Genomic DNA, 15,377 nt, shown 5'->3' on the forward strand with positions numbered 1-15,377 from the left:
GCACAGCAGCGCCCAGCTTCAAGCATTGTGCAGGCCAGCAGCCTGGTCCCGCAAGGCTGGAGTCAGAGCTAGGCTGTGCAGCAGCAGGGCTGTGTTGAAGGTACCACAACTCCTTCCTACACCACCAGCAGCCCAGGTCACCACCTGCACTTCTGCTTGGCAAAGCACCACACTGAGGCAGCACTGGTGTCTAGAAGGGCAGGGGAGGTGACAGACTGGATGAAATAAGCTCAACCCATGAAAAGAAGACCAGCCCAGCTCAGGACTGGATCTCACCCAGGCTTTGAACTTATCCATCCTCCCCAAGGAGAGGCACAACTCTGCCCACAACAGCACCAGGCAGAGGGTCTAGCTCTGGGCATGGCCTACTGCCATGGCAAGGAGTCCTCAGCCCATTGGAAGAGTAAGCCCTAAACCCTTGCAATGCCCTGACTGGGACACAAGAGCAGCTCTGCATCCCTCCACGCTGCCAGTCTGGTGACAGCGCACAGCCTGGCAATGCCCAGCACCTGGAGGACAGCCCCTGCTCTGCCTTCTTACCAGCCTGAGCGGCTTCAAAGGGAAAGTGGAAACTGGCAAGCTGAACCCTCCTGAATAGCCCCAACAGCACCCACCCAAGCTGGCGGCCCCCTCCTCAAATGCTCTGCTAACCACCAGTGAGACAGGAAACCACACTGCTGCTGTGCCCCAGCCAGGCCTCACTCCTGGGTGCAGGAGGCCAGGCAGGAGCTTGGCCTCCATGCAGACATGTCTCAACACACAGGCAAGAGGTCAGCCCACCACTACTGCTCTGCATGCTCCCAGCGTGTCCCCTACCACCCTGGGGGGAGTCCCCCTTCCCTCCCGATGGAGCACAGCACACCTTGGCAAAGGTGGAGCCCTTCCCCTCAGACTGGATTGTGATGGTCTGAGTCCTGCGCTGGAGGATCTGATCAATGTCTTCCTCGCAGAACTTCGATCCTTCATCCTCCTCATCCATCAGAGCACCATAGGCACCCTTCCGCAGCAGGTCCTCCACCTCCATCTTTGAGAGCTGCTGAACCTGCCCAAAACATGGGGGCATCACCAAACTGGCCAGCCTCCCTGGGAACTGCACAACAGGAGAAGACTCTTCCCTCTGCCTTGGGAGGGAGGGAGGGCAGAGATGCCCCAGGCCAATCCAGACCTCCCGATGCTACAGCATAGGCCACTTAAAACGCTGCCTGAGGGACTGTTAGGAATTTCCAGTCCATGTCACCCAGGCACAGCACCACATGCACCCCCTAACCCCGAGGCAGCCTGCCAGGCCAAACAGCAGCAATGCAAGTGTGTGGGACCAGGCTCTCCCTCCCCAGAAGCTTGCCTATGTCTCTGCTCCAACCTGGCAGTGACTTGCAGGGGAAGGAGGTGAGCTCTCCTGTAGTGCCTCCCACCTAGCCCCACTCTGACAGCCAACCTACCCCATTCGTGCTGCCCTTGCGGTTGATGTCCTGCAACACAGCCTTATCCAGGCCCAGCTTCAGGCTGGCCTTGTCAAACATCTCCCGCTCATAGGAGTTCCTGGTGATGAGGCGATAGACTTTCACTGCCTTGCTCTGCCCGATCCGGTGGCAGCGAGCTTGAGCCTGGGAGTGCAGAGGGCACAGCATCAAGCACAGTGAGCTTGGAAGGATGGGGATCGTGTGGCTTGTGGCACCCTGCAACACCACCCCCACACACCCACCTGAGCCACAGTCAGCTCCCACCCACCAGAGCAGCCACATCTAGTGCCTGTGGCTGACTTGGCAGGGCTCTGCCAGCGGGTGCTGGTTAGTGCCAGGCCTGCGCAATTGTGGAGCAGGAATCAGAGACCCCTGCACCCCCAGGCAAGGACACGGGGCTGAGGCTAGAGCCTTGGATCTCAGCAGATGGGGGCACCCAGCACTTCAGCCCCACCAACACCAGGTATGGACAAAGTGCTGCCTCACCTGTGGCCCACTCATGCTTTTAGAGCCACACTGTGATCTTCCCCATGACACGTCCCCTCTGCCTGCACTCCTGACAGCTCTCCCAGCATCGCACCCCATGCCCAGTACAGCTGGGTACTGCTGCCCTTCCCTCCCCAGCTAGCATGAGTGACGGGAGCCATGCCATAGGACCTCCTGGCAGCCTGTCCCACTCTGGCCCATTACCTGTAGGTCGTTCTGTGGGTTCCAGTCTGAGTCAAAGATGATGCAGGTGTCGGCAGCGGTCAGGTTGATGCCCAGCCCGCCTGCCCGCGTGCACAGGAGAAAGACGAAGCGATCCGAGTCGGGCTTGCAGAAGCGGTCGATGGCAGCTTGGCGCAGATTCCCACGCACCCGCCCATCAATGCGCTCATAGGTGTACCTGCTCAGAGACGGGAGAAGATGAGAGCAGGGTCACAGCAGGGCCCAAACTGGCTGTGGCTTACAAACCCCTTCTTGCTCCTTCCCCTAGGCTGTGTGTGGCCATGCAGGCAGCCCAGACTTACGGGCAGGACCTGTGCACAGGTGGAGGCTCAGGCCTCATCAGCCTGTGTGCACTGTGGTTGTTCCCAGAAGTCATTCCTTTTATGATGGCAAAACCATGACCTTGTCCATGGCACATGCATATGGGGCTCATGGGAACCAGGACCAAGGGAAGGGCCTATTCCCATTTGGTCACTCCTACGACTAGCCCTGGGCAATGCAGAAGGGACAGGTCACAGCTGCCCAGCTTTGGGGTCTCTGCACCCGTCAGCAGTAGCCTGTAACTTGGATCCTTTGGTACGTGAGCACAGAATGGCCAAATCCCCACCCTGGGCTGTTGCTACTCTGTATGTACAGTGCAGGATGGAGGTGATGTGGAGGAGCTGTGGTGAATGCTGAAGCCTGTACTAACCGCCTCTGAATGAGATAGTCTTCAAGGATGTCCAGGCAGCGCACCATCTGAGAGAAGATGAGGACCTTGTGCCCACCAGCAATCAGCTTGGGAAGCAGCTTATCAATGAGCACCAGCTTCCCGGCCGCCTGGATCATTGCCTGCAGCTGGAAGTCCGGTGCCTCCGGGCTGTGTGTTTTACGAAAGTCTTCCAGGATCTTCTCCTCCGCCCCTGCCAGGTGAGAAGGGACGTGAGCTCTTGGCAAGGCTGGCAGTGAAGCTGCCCCCAGCCTCCCATCCAGGATGACAGCAAGCCACCACACAAGGAACAGAACCCATGTAGCTGATCATGTCTAGGGAGGCTGGCTAGAGACCTCCAGAAGCCCCTCCACTCCTGTGACTCTACTTCTTCACGGCTTGCACCAGCTCTTGGCAGATCAAGCCAGGCTGGGATGTTGGAGAGGGTCCTGTGCCAGAACACCCCCAAATATAGCAAGCCTCACAAGACCCCGAGGTGCCCACCAGCAAGCAGCACTTGCAGGGAGCTAGTTTGCCCCTCAGGGCAACAAGGGAGATCACTGCATCCTGTGCTGGGCCTGGATGCACAACCACACCAGCAGCACATGGCATAAGGGTCTAGGCTGGCTCCCAAGCCACGTGAGCTCTGCAGGTAGTGACCAGCAAATGCTGCAGTGTCCCCCACACCTGCTGTGCACAGCCCTCACCGTTGATGAGATACGGGTGATTGCAGCACTTCCGCAGCTCCATCATAGTGTTGATGAGGTTGGGCATATTGTGCTGGTTGGCACCCTTGGAGAGGAAGGAAAAGTTCTTCTCCAGGATGGCCCGGTAGTATTTCTTCTGGATATTGGTCAGCTCCACCTCAATGATGGTCTCCTGCTTGGGTGCCAGATTCTTCTCTACATCATCCTTCAGCCGTCTCAGCATCATGGGCTTCAGAATGGACTGCAGCTTCTTCACCTGCCAGAGCAAGCGTAGAGATTCACTGCCCTCCCAACACAGCAAGCACGCGCTGACAACAGCGGAAGGGCCTGCAATGCTACAGCCTCCCCAGGCTGGAAACCCACTACAAATGACCCTGAAGCACCTGCTCTGCTGACCGCCAGGACAACTTCAGAGTCTGACTTCCTTGGGGCAGGCATGTGAGGGACCAGCCCTGGGCCATGAACTCCACACGCTTCTGCTGCTGGCAGCCTTGGATAACTGCGTCTGCTGCAGGACAGCTGAGCTTTGATAGCAGCTGAGATGATGCTCCACGTGCCCGTGCCTGCTCCCTCAGAATGACGATCTTTGTGCAATCCCCACTTAAGCCAAATGGCAATTCAAATGGCAGTGAGACAGCCCAGGGGACTGGGCTCTTTTCCATGGCCCACGCTCAAGGGTAACTTTGGAGGACGGCTCCCCAGGGGAACCTGACAAGGGTGACTGACACAAGGACTTACTGATCTCCTCACTCCCCCTACACTCCTGCTGGTTTCAGGGACAGACCAGGTAAGAAAGCCAGATGAGCTGCACCGCGCAGGCACGCAAGGGTCAGTAGGGAGCTAGGCAGGGAGCAGACCACTGCCTTGGCACAGGCTGGTCTCCCCTCTCCAAAGCAGCGTTGGGGGCTCTGTCACAACTTTGCTTCTGCAAGCATAAGGAGTCCTATTCATTTCCATGAAGCACATGTCTGAGTGTGTGCCTGGCTTGGTGACTGCATGTCCCAATGGCCTGTGCTAACAGTCACCAGTGTCACTCTTCTAGGTACCTGCTCCTCTGTCTTCAGGTCTCCAAACTCCTCCAGAAAGGCTGTCTCTGAGGGGAACTGCTGTGGCTCCAGGAAATTCAGGAGGCTGAAGAGCTCCTCCACCGAGTTCTGCAGGGGGGGTCCCTGTCAACAGCACCTTGTGCTCCTGGGTATACACAGAAAACAGGTTGAGGGCTCAGATCCACCGGCTGGGTCCAAGGTGTTCCAAGAGCGCAATGCTCCTTGTCTTCCAGCCTCAGGAGCACTCTGGGTGGCCTGTGGGAACACACACTCCCTGAAAGGCTCCCCTGGCCATGATGCCAGCCCTGACCCAGCCACTGCCACGCAACACTGTCTTGTGGCTCCCAGGATGCTCCCCTGGATGCGGCCCACTCCAACAACAGCCAGAACTGAGAATCCCACACCCTCCCAGGCTTCAGCCCCGCCGTGGCACAAGACCCCCAGGCAGGGCTGTGCTGGCACCAGACAGGGATGCTGACAGAGCCCAATCCTCTGTGCACCGGGGGGAAATCCCTCTTCAGGGCTTGGGAACATGGCTCAGTGACATATGACACCGAGGGGCACCCAGGCACCTGCTTCTAGGGTCAGCGTGAGCAGGGTGCTCTGAAATCAGCGGGGGCACGTATGACTGTCAAGTGTGCACTGGGAAGAAGAAGGAGCTTTTATTAGAGGTTCACTATGTAGGTATGTGTGCAGTAAAAGGAGACAGGGGTCCAGACAACCCCTCCAAGATCTGGGGGTGTGAGGAGCGGATGACCCCTGAAGAGGAATGCACTCCCATGTGCTGACACCACAGGCTCTGGCTTCAGGCACCATCAGGTGCTGCCTTCTGAGCTGCACCAGCCACTCTGTCGCAGCAGTGCCAGAGACTCGGGTGCTCACTCGCTGCTCAGGCTAATCCTCCTGTCCAACCTAATGCAAAGAATGCCCCCAAGACCCACCAGCTATGAAAGAAGTGCAATGTAAAGGTGTGAGGTTCCCACAAGACTTGTACAGAGGAAGGCGATGGTTACGAAGCGGGGCCAGCAGCAATCCTGCTTTGCCCCAGGGTTCTCACAACCCAGCAGGGACCTGCATAAGACACAAAGTCGGGGGGAAACATATGGGTCTTTGGGAACTGGAGATATAAGACTAATAATTTTCGAAGGCCTGGCCCAGCTAGAGTGTGATAGAAGCTGGGTAGGGCTGGGAGATCCAAAAGCCTGATGGTCCTCAGTCCAGCGAACAGAAGCAGTGCCTTTCCCAGGGCTGGAAAGGAGCTGGACATCCAAACACATTTCTCAGAGCAGCTCACTGATCCCTTTTTCACCACGCACAGTCCTGTGCCCCCATCCCTGGCACAGACTGGTCTCATATTTGCAGAAACCAAAAAAAGCTTCAACACTGCAGTCCTGCTCACCGCAGGGTATAAAGCACACCACGGCCAGAGGATGCTGTGCACGGCTGGTCAGCAACTGCCCCTGTGTCCTGCAGCAGCCTAAGCTGTGCTGCAAGGCCAGGCCGGGCTCTGCCAGGGAGTGCACACAGATGGGAAGGCATGGGGGCACTTGGCCTGCTGTGGGCTAATATTCCACTTCAGCAAAAAGGAGTTTGTGATGGCTGCAGGACACCAGTGCCCCCCATCCATCAAAGGGCCCCGGTCACTGGCACTGCTTCAACAACCTGATGGGTCCTGGATGGCTTTCCCTCTGACAGGGAGCTCTCATCCCTGGCACTCGGCCTAAGCAGTTTGCAGTGGCTCCTGACTGCTAGGCATGGCCATCTCTGGCCCACCCTGCTCTCACATGAACTTGGGCAGGACATGCTCACCAGGGCCATGAGCTTCAGCCCCTCCAGGAGTTTGCAGTTCCTGTTCTTCAGGCGATGTGCCTCGTCAATGACCACGCAGCGCCACTGGATCTTCTTCAGCTCTGGACAGTCAGCAAGAATCATCTCAAAGGTGGTGATAACCACCTGGAACTTGAAGATCCCAGGGAGAGGGTTACCCTAGGGAGATATAAACCATATGCAGCGCTTGACTCCTGCAGGGTGGCAGGACACTGTCAGACAGGATGTCTGACAGTATCAGTGTTAGCATCTGGCTCCTAGCTGGGATTTCCCCAGATTAATCTCTCTCAAGCAGCAGGCAGGTTCCTGCAAGCCTCCTTCCCTGGCCACAGGCTTCATCTCTCCAAACCAGACACTGCTTCAGGGCAGACAAACAGGACTGCACAAGAACTTGGGCTGGGGTTCTGCAGCATTTTTCCCCTTTCTGCATGAGTTGGGCCTGTTCTTCACTCATACACAGTGCACCCTGAGCCGATGCCAGCAAAGGTCTTAAAAGATCACCTTTCCCTCTCCAGATGAACCACGAGTTTCACATGCAGCTCACTGCTTCCCAAGCAAAGGAAGCCAGAACTGGGGGGCACATCCTGGGAGTGTTGTGTGCATCAATCACCTGTGTGTCCCTGTACACCATCTCGTACTGCTGGATCATCTGCCGGCTGATCTGGCTGCCGTGGTATACGATGGCATTCATCTCTGTCCAGGTGCGGAACTCCCTCTCCCAGTTGGTGATGGTGGAGAGAGGTGCAATGATGAGGAAGGGGCCATGGATGCCCATCAGGAATATTTCTGAGAGGAAGGTGATTGATTGGATTGTCTTCCCCAGCCCCATCTCATCAGCCAGGATGCAGTTCTTCCTGCAGAGATGGACAGGTACAGGTGAACACGCCCTCAGGGGCAGGAACCACCCTGTCAACAACTCCTCGATGGGATGTCAGGCACATCACCTCCACCCACATCTCTCTGACCCCGCAGCGTGGGGGGCGAGGGCACATTGGTACAGTGGCCCAAATTGGTCTGGCTAAGCCAGACCATCCAACTTCTTGCAAGATGATGGACTCAAAGTTAGTGTGAAAAATGCTGTCCTTTGCGTGCACACTAGCCAGTGAAAGATGCATCTGACAGCCTGCTGCAGCTGAGAACATACATATTCCTGCACTCCTGCCACAGGAATGGCTCATCAGTAGCCTGGCCAATACCAAAAATCAGGTGTATCTTAGTGCCGTAACTAAGCCCTACTGTCTCCAACACTCATCAGCGTTTACTGGTGAGAAACATTCCTAAAGACTCAGTTGCAAAGCTAAAACAAACACAATTTTCCTGGCAGCTGCCTGCCAGCTCCAGCACTGGAAAGTCTCCGTGGCCCCTCTATCAGGCCCCCAATTTGTCATCTCTGCTCCCCCAGCTCTGCTGCTCCTGTGACTGCACACACCAGGGCGGCCCCACTGCCAGCAGGACTCCTCACGGGAGCACAGGGCTCCAGCCCCTCCTCACCTGTTATACCAGTTAAAAAGCAGCCAGTTCATTCCCTCCAGCTGATACTCCCGCAGCTGGTTGCTGTTCTTATACTCCCGGGACTTCTCCAGTTTCTGCCAGGACTCAGATGCTGGGCGCTCCTAGGAGGAAAGAGCAGGAGCAATGTCCATGGAGAGGAAGAAGCTAATGCTCAGCAAGGCCAGACCCTGCTTCTGGGGCTGCACATCAGGACAAGACGTCAGAACAGCCACTAACAGCTGATTCACAGCAAGGTCTTGGCCTCTGGATCCCACCCTCAGATCCTGCTAACTAACCCATCCACAGGGGAGGATACGGGGCTTGCAATGCAGCAGCAGGGACAAGGTCAGCACTGCTGGGCCTTGGCAAGACACAGACAGTCCCTGCCTGCCCAGGGCAGCAAGCTGCCAGCTGGGTACGTTACCTCTGGGTACGTTACCATGTGCTTGATTTCTGGAGGGATTTGGAGGGCTTCAAACTCTTTAATCTTCCCTGGGTCAACATCCTCCTCCAGCTCCCAGGTGCTCTCCTCGTAGGGCAGTGAGCACCACTTCACCAGGTAGTGAGTCACCTCCTGCAGTGCAAAGAGACAGGCTCAGGGACAGCGCAGGGCTCATGACCACTCAGCCCCAGCTTAACTTCGACCGAGAGCGAGTCACAGGGACAGTCAGCGGCCCTCCATCTACCCCTGTGCCAAGGGGTGCCCATGGACTGGGCTCAGGCTGCAAAAGGCTAGTAAGGCCTCAGGGTGCTCAGGAACGACCTGCAATGCACACTGTGGGTCTGGGCCTCCTGCCAAGCCTCCCTCCCTCCTCCCATGGGGCAAGCAAGCAATGCAGCCACTCACTTCCCCAGTGTCAGGATCCTTTGTGTGAGCCACCTCCAGAATTCGATCTACCTCCACATAGTCGGGGTTGAACAGATCCTCATCAGGCTGTGACAGCAAAGAGTAAAAAGAGTTAAGTTCAAGGTGATTACAGGGTTAAACAGATGGTGGGAATGAGTAAACTGCTTCGGGGCATCTGTCCCCAGGATGCTGCTAGCTGTGCACAGCACACCAAGTGCCCTGGACACAGGTACACTGACATCTGTCTCTGGGCAGGGAAGATGCAGGAGCCCTGCAGAAGGCAAAGCTCTTGCTTTAGAGCAGCCGTGGGTTCCATGCTGCGCTTGCTGGGAGGCAAGAATGGCCTCTCCAGCCCATCTGGCCCCAAGCTTATGTGCAGCATCCAGAGCTGCAACTGCCACAGCACAGAGCCACACACAGCACCCGATGAACTCCACTCCTTGTTGGATGCTTGAACTCCACAGGATGACACCTTGCTCTTTGTCTCTGCCTCTCTCTCTCCCTCCCTTCAGCTTAGCAGTCACCAGCAGCAACTGCTCATGAGGGAAGGGCTCATCCCCCTGCTAGGAACACCTTGGGAGGAGTGGGCTTTAGACTAGCAGTGGTCTTTAGAGAGACACTGTCTAGGTTTTGGGAAGGAGCAAAACCAGGCTTCTATGTTCACAGCTCCCCAGGCCCCAGTTAGTCACAGGAAAGAGCATTTGCTCCTTGCTAAATTGTTAGTGGTACAGTGTGTGTCAACACATGCTGTTTCTTTGCATTCTGGGAAAGACCCCAAACACACTCGGGAGTGTGAAATTTGACACACACCCCCAGCTTTCCAACTACATCCACAGAGAAATTGCCTTAGCCTACTGGCCTGATTTACACTTGTAAGGGGCAGTCTGAGGAGATCCAACAACTGTCTCCAGAGTATATATAAGATAAATCACAGAACACCTTTCATTTAAACAAGATTAATCTGCTTATACAACAGAGTGGGCAGGAGCTGCCCAAAGCCCAACTATTTATAGCTCCCCCTCTCCCATAGCACTTCTGCTTCACCATGAAAGCACCTCCAGCACTGCATGCTGCCCAGTGAGCAAAACTTCCAAGGCCTGGCAAGTGACTTTTGTCACCCTGCGCATACCTCTGCTAGTGACACCATGGCAGTTCAGGGCACTGTCATGTCCCCTTGGCTCCAGCATCCCCACCTGCTCACCCTCTTGTGCTGTGACCTGGTTCAAACTAGCCTGGAAGCCTGAGGTCCTGTGCAGCCTCCTGGGCATTGCCACGGTGTCAGCAAGGGGACACAGGCCGTGCTCTGGGCAGCACCCCAGCATCACTGAGCTATGGCAGAGCTCAGGCAGGGCAGGCACTGCTGCTGCGAGCCCTGCCTGCCCACTCCCAGCCCTGAATTTTGATCCTGGAGCTGATCTCACCTGGGCTGGGAGGCATCAGAGGCAACGCTCAGCTCTTGACCTGCTCAGTCACCACACCAGGCCCAGGTATGCCAGGGTCAGGCACAGCTGCCTGCTGCATTCAGCTCTCACCTCTGTAAAAATATGCTTCATCTGAGCCTGCTTGTTCCGGAAGCGCTTTATCTTCTGGGAGATCCTGGGGTCCTTCTCCAGCTCCTCCAGAGTTGCCCACTTACAGTGGAGGTAGGAGCTGCAGAGAAAAAAAAAAAAATAAATCAACAGAATGTGACCAAAGAAGCCTTTGGGCCCGATCCCATCCCATCCACCACGCAGACCACCAGGGATCTCCCAGAGAACATGCAGCCTATGCCTTGCCAAGCAAAACCCCAAACTGGAGAAAGACGTGGCCTGGGTCCAGGCCAAGACTGAGCACTGCAGCAGCAGCAGCTCTCCTGCTTTCCACTGCCAGGGCTGGCTCAGGACAAGGGCAGCAAGACAGGGATGCTGGGGCTGGGACAGAGGTGGGAGCGCACAGCCCTCCCTCCCACATGCATAGGGCCCACTACCATGACACAGAGCACCACAAGACTGCACGTACAAGTTTCTGTACTTGACGTAGAACTCCTCCATCTCAAATGCCAGGCCTCCAGGATGTGCCTGAAACCAAGGGAAGCAGAGTTAGTGACAGAGCCTGTGCAGAAACTGCTGGGGGCATCCTCCTGGGTGCAGACAGGCATCTCCTGCCTGGCCACACGCACCAGGCAGGCTGAGCCCCATGGATTTTGAGGATGGCCAGGCACTTAGCTTGCTGCCTGCCCTGGAGGCTCAGTGGCCCTGGGGAATGTGGTGTAAACCCAGCCTTAGGCATGGGGGACTTAAACACCTCCTGAGCATCAGCCCAGGCCTGACTTTTCTCCAGAGGCTTTCTGGTGCCCAGGGCCAAAGAGGCATCACATTGATCTCCAAACCCAGAAAGGTGCCCAGCCTGGGCATATGCCAACAACACCATGCAAAGAGCAAGGAATGGCACGGCAGCACTGACTGCTGCTACATCTCATGTCCCTGCTGCACAAGGCAGCCAGGTCCCGTCTATCCTCTGCCCAGGGACCTCCACTGCCACCGACACCTTTGCCACTCACCTCCTTCTGCACCATCCTGGAGGCAAGGATCTTCTCAATGATATTGGCGTCATCCTCGGGAGGCTCCTGGGGACAGGAGAGCAGAGTGCTGTCTTCCCAGCTCATTGTGTGGCTTGGCCTCTGGCACCTTCCCAGCACAGGACAGCTGCTTGCTCCCCCTCCCAGCCCACCAGAGCAGGCAGAACCAGCACAGTGGGAGCTGGGACAGCTGTGTTTGGGGAACCCTTTCTGGGTGCAAGGGTGCAGGTGCTGCCAGCCCAGCTACATTCACCCTCTGCCTGTGCTCCCCTGGCCACCAAGGCCACAGCACCGTCACGTTTAACTGTGCAGGTCCTTCCATCTAGACCAGGGCAGCCAGAGAGGGTGGCAAGTCTCCCAGAAAAGAAGAAGAAGCTCGGGCACTTCTGCCCTGAGACTCAAGGAAGGAAATATGCCAAAATGTGCACATCTCCTGCTCCCACCCACTCTCCATGCCAGCTCTCTGACTTACCTTGGCATTTATACAACCCTATAGTACTGAATGGCCCCAAGGGCCCCAGCAGAGCAGGGAGTGGGTCTATCAGGCCCCTGCCACAGGCATTCTCTGTTGCTGCTGCCTGTCCGTGGTCAGCCTCAGCCCCATCACTGTCCACGCAGCTCTTCCCAGCAAGCCCAAAGTGCCGCTTCCTTCCCTTCACAGGCTTTGACTGCCATGAGGAAATCACCCCATGAGGCCCGCAGAGACCTTCTGCTGGCCAACCATGGGCTCCCACCCCACTCCCTCACACTGAGCACACAAGCTTTGCTGGAGGTGGCCCTAATACTGCTGCTTCCAGCTCCACGTCAGCAGCCCCAGGGCAAGTGGGGAGGTCAAGACTCTACTGGCCACATGCTGTGGCAGGACCAGCCCCACCAAATGCCAAGGGACAAGAGAGATGGGCTTGTGCCTGTCTGCGCTGTAGCAGAGAGGCACAGAAAGATTAAGGGGAGAGGACAGACAGCAAAAATATGGAGCTTGCTTGAGCATTAGGAATATCAGTTCTGCCCTGGCTGGGAGATGGTATGGCAGCAGGGGGAAGAGCAAAGGGCAAAGCAGAAAGGAGAAGTACTCTATTCATCCCCTTCAGACAGAGGCAGTCTGTTCCAAGGCAAAGCAGCCCTGCGATGTTCCTTCGCAGACTAGAAAGACCCCTCCAAGAAAGGCATGGGGCAAGCTGGGGAGGGACAGACAACCAGGACATCCCACATCACTCATCCAAAAGGGTCTGGGAAAGCCTAGGTGGTGTCCAAGGCTGCAGCAACCCCTCCATGCCCCAGCCCTCAGCTGACCTGCTGCCTCAGCACTCCCCCTGCAGTGTGGGGCAGGATGCTGGACACAGCACGGCAACACAGTGAGCAGGGTAACAGCAGCTCTGTCTGGGCCCCTCCACTGCAGTCCTGTGGCCCAGGGTGGGATTTCTGCCTTATTTGGAGAGCTCTGCCCCACGCCAGAGTAATTTGGCTGAGGTGGAGCATGCAGAGATGCTTCCGCTGCAGCCACTGTGCAGTGCCTGTTTCCCCATGCCCAGGCATCCATCCTGGCTCTGCTGGGCTCCAGCTTGATTCTGGCCACAAAGGGTTTGTGTTAACATGGCCAGGGGCACAGTGCTACCATCACAGCCGCTGCCAAGCACCCCTGGGCTGGGAGCTCCCACACTGACCCACAGTCCAGCTGGCACACACAAGTCTGTGGCTCATTGCTGGCAGCCTGTGGGCTGCTGGCGGAGCCCTGCACTGCCCCACAGCGCTGCTGAGGAATGTGGCTAGGATACAGGGGGGAAAGCTGCAAGTCCAGGCCATGGGGAGAGCTGTCCTGAGGCCTCAGCACTCCTATCTTGCCCTGTTGGGTCAGTTCTGACCCTGGGAGCAGCAACAGACGGGCCCGGCCAAGCCTGCTGGCAAGAGGCCTGAGCAGCCACTCAGCGGACAGCCTTGCTGCCATCAGACACCAGCCTTGATAATTCATCTGGAGCAGGACAAAATGAGGTGGAAGTCCAGGACTAAGACAAGAGCAGGGTGGCAGCATGGACACATGCCAGAGGCAACCCATTCCAACCTGCTGTTCTGGAGAGATTACTGCCAGGAGCCCAGCTGGGACACAGCACTGGGCAGCAGCTGAAGCAGCCCAGGCAGCACCTCCTGTGGGTGCGTGACAGCCCTCTGGGCAAGGCAGGGAGCACCAGGCCAGGCCTTATTTACTGGCTTAACAACAGAGCTGACTAATACCCACACGGAAAGCCTTGTGAAGATAGGACTAACGAGAGACACAGGAACACTATGAAAACAATTACTGACTATTATTACTATCTGGCAGCTTTGTCAGCGACCAGAGAGAGGGAATGAGATGCAGGATCCAACAAACAGAACAGCAGGAAGGAGCTGCCAGCACCCACCAGGAGCCAGCGGTGAACCAGTGGGCAGAGGCAGGTCAGTGAGTCCCAAACTGCAGTGACACTGGCTGGTCCCTACCACACTGTCTGGCAGATCAGTTTGGCTGGCAGGTGTCAGGCTGGACATCTCTACACTCCGAGGTGCTGATGGAAAGCAGCAATGTGGGCAGAAAATGAGGACCTGGCACCTACAAAGCCCTCAGCTGGCAGAGCCAAAATAATAGACTAACCTCACAGACAGGAGCCGCAGGACGGCATGGGCAATGGGTGGGTCATGCCTTCAGGGACATGTTCCAGACGCTTTAGTCTACAAGCAGGACAGGGACAGTAGGACCTGCAAACCTCTTGTCCTTCCCTTTGTGCACTCTCAGTCCCTGCACGCTCCCACACAGGCATGCTCTCACCCCAACCTTGTGCTGGGATCCCCCACTTCCTCAAACCTTGGTACTGATACCCTTGGGACACCCTGGGGGGAGGCAGGAGGCCCCAACACCCCAGTCTCACATCCAGCCCTACCTCTGCCTGCCATGCCAGAGTAGAGGCGGAGAGTGCGGAGGTTCGCCCAGCTCCCAGCACGGCTATTGTCTCTCCATCATCATCCACCACCTTGAAATCCAGGTCCTCATTATACTTCCTCCTCTTTACCTGCCGTCCTGAGCGGCGTTTCTGTGTATGGGATGAAAAAGGCAGTCATGGGGAAGATGGGCAGACCAAGTACCTCCTCTTTGCTTGAGTGGAGGAGAGGAAGCCCCAGGGCTGCCTGTTCTTCAGCCCACCCCCTGCCCCATGGATAGAGGTGGTGGGATAAACCCACTGCCATGCCAAAGTCTCCATCAATGCCTGACCCACACAGCCCCATCAGCCCAAGACCTGAAGCACAGGAGCTCTGTGGAGACATGTGCAGCTCTCCAGCCCTGTGGGGCTGACCTGCCCTGCCTCACTATGCCAGGAAAGAGGAGCTGCCAGGAGCCATGGAGGAAAGGGAGACTCAAGGCTGAGGGATGTGCAGCATCCAGGGCAGCAGCGTGCACCCAACCCAGGGCCACCAGCTGACTTTAAGCAGTCTGGCTGGTAGACTTTGGCTGCAGCCGCATTGCTGAATGCACTCTCTGATCACTGCGTCCCAGGGCCCAGCTCTTCTACTCAGAGGCAGCCAGGATTTCCTCCACTGGCAGTCAGATGAGGGCTTCAGACATACCTGGCTGTCAGCCGACTCCGCAGACTCCTCTGGGCTCTGAACGGATGGGCTCAGGAGATCCTGATCCAAATCCAAACTGTCCACTGGTATCTCATTTTTCCTCTTCCCTTTCTTCTTCCTCTCCACAGGGGTGTCCTTGCTGCCAAGACAGACGACAGACTGACAGTTAGATCTTGTTCTAGGGATCCCAGAAGAGAGCCACCAGGCACCCATACAGGGCTCCGCTCCCACTGGATCACCCAGAAGCAGCTCACGGCTCCTAGGGCTTCCCCCAACATTGGGGATCCCCAGCGAGTGATGCTCATTAATCACCATCAAATGTTTCTCCATCCAGTTCCAATACATGGGGATGAAAGGGTCCACCTGCCCCAGCCTGGTGTGGGACAGAAAGGAGCTGGATGTTCCTACCAGCCAGAGGAACCGCCCCACAGGGGCTGCAGGAGACGGGGTTCAGCCCA

At 56.8% G+C, this 15,377-nt stretch overlaps 1 protein-coding gene across 1 annotated transcript in view; it reads right to left on the reverse strand.

Annotated features, from left to right (window-relative positions):
* CHD6 (chromodomain helicase DNA binding protein 6) overlaps nucleotides 1-15,377 on the reverse strand; it is a 63,681-nt gene that overhangs the window by 27,108 nt on the left and 21,196 nt on the right. The window contains 17 exon segments of the mRNA XM_040607835.1: nucleotides 863-1,042; nucleotides 1,440-1,604; nucleotides 2,151-2,346; nucleotides 2,860-3,070; nucleotides 3,564-3,819; nucleotides 4,610-4,726; nucleotides 4,728-4,754; nucleotides 6,419-6,595; nucleotides 7,047-7,290; nucleotides 7,928-8,049; nucleotides 8,367-8,501; nucleotides 8,775-8,861; nucleotides 10,307-10,424; nucleotides 10,773-10,831; nucleotides 11,314-11,379; nucleotides 14,238-14,387; nucleotides 14,920-15,058. Coding sequence (XP_040463769.1) covers nucleotides 863-1,042; nucleotides 1,440-1,604; nucleotides 2,151-2,346; nucleotides 2,860-3,070; nucleotides 3,564-3,819; nucleotides 4,610-4,726; nucleotides 4,728-4,754; nucleotides 6,419-6,595; nucleotides 7,047-7,290; nucleotides 7,928-8,049; nucleotides 8,367-8,501; nucleotides 8,775-8,861; nucleotides 10,307-10,424; nucleotides 10,773-10,831; nucleotides 11,314-11,379; nucleotides 14,238-14,387; nucleotides 14,920-15,058 — 2,449 coding nt within the window.

Source organism: Falco naumanni, chromosome 10, assembly GCF_017639655.2.
Source record: "Falco naumanni isolate bFalNau1 chromosome 10, bFalNau1.pat, whole genome shotgun sequence".
Taxonomy (NCBI): Eukaryota; Metazoa; Chordata; class Aves; order Falconiformes; family Falconidae; genus Falco; species Falco naumanni.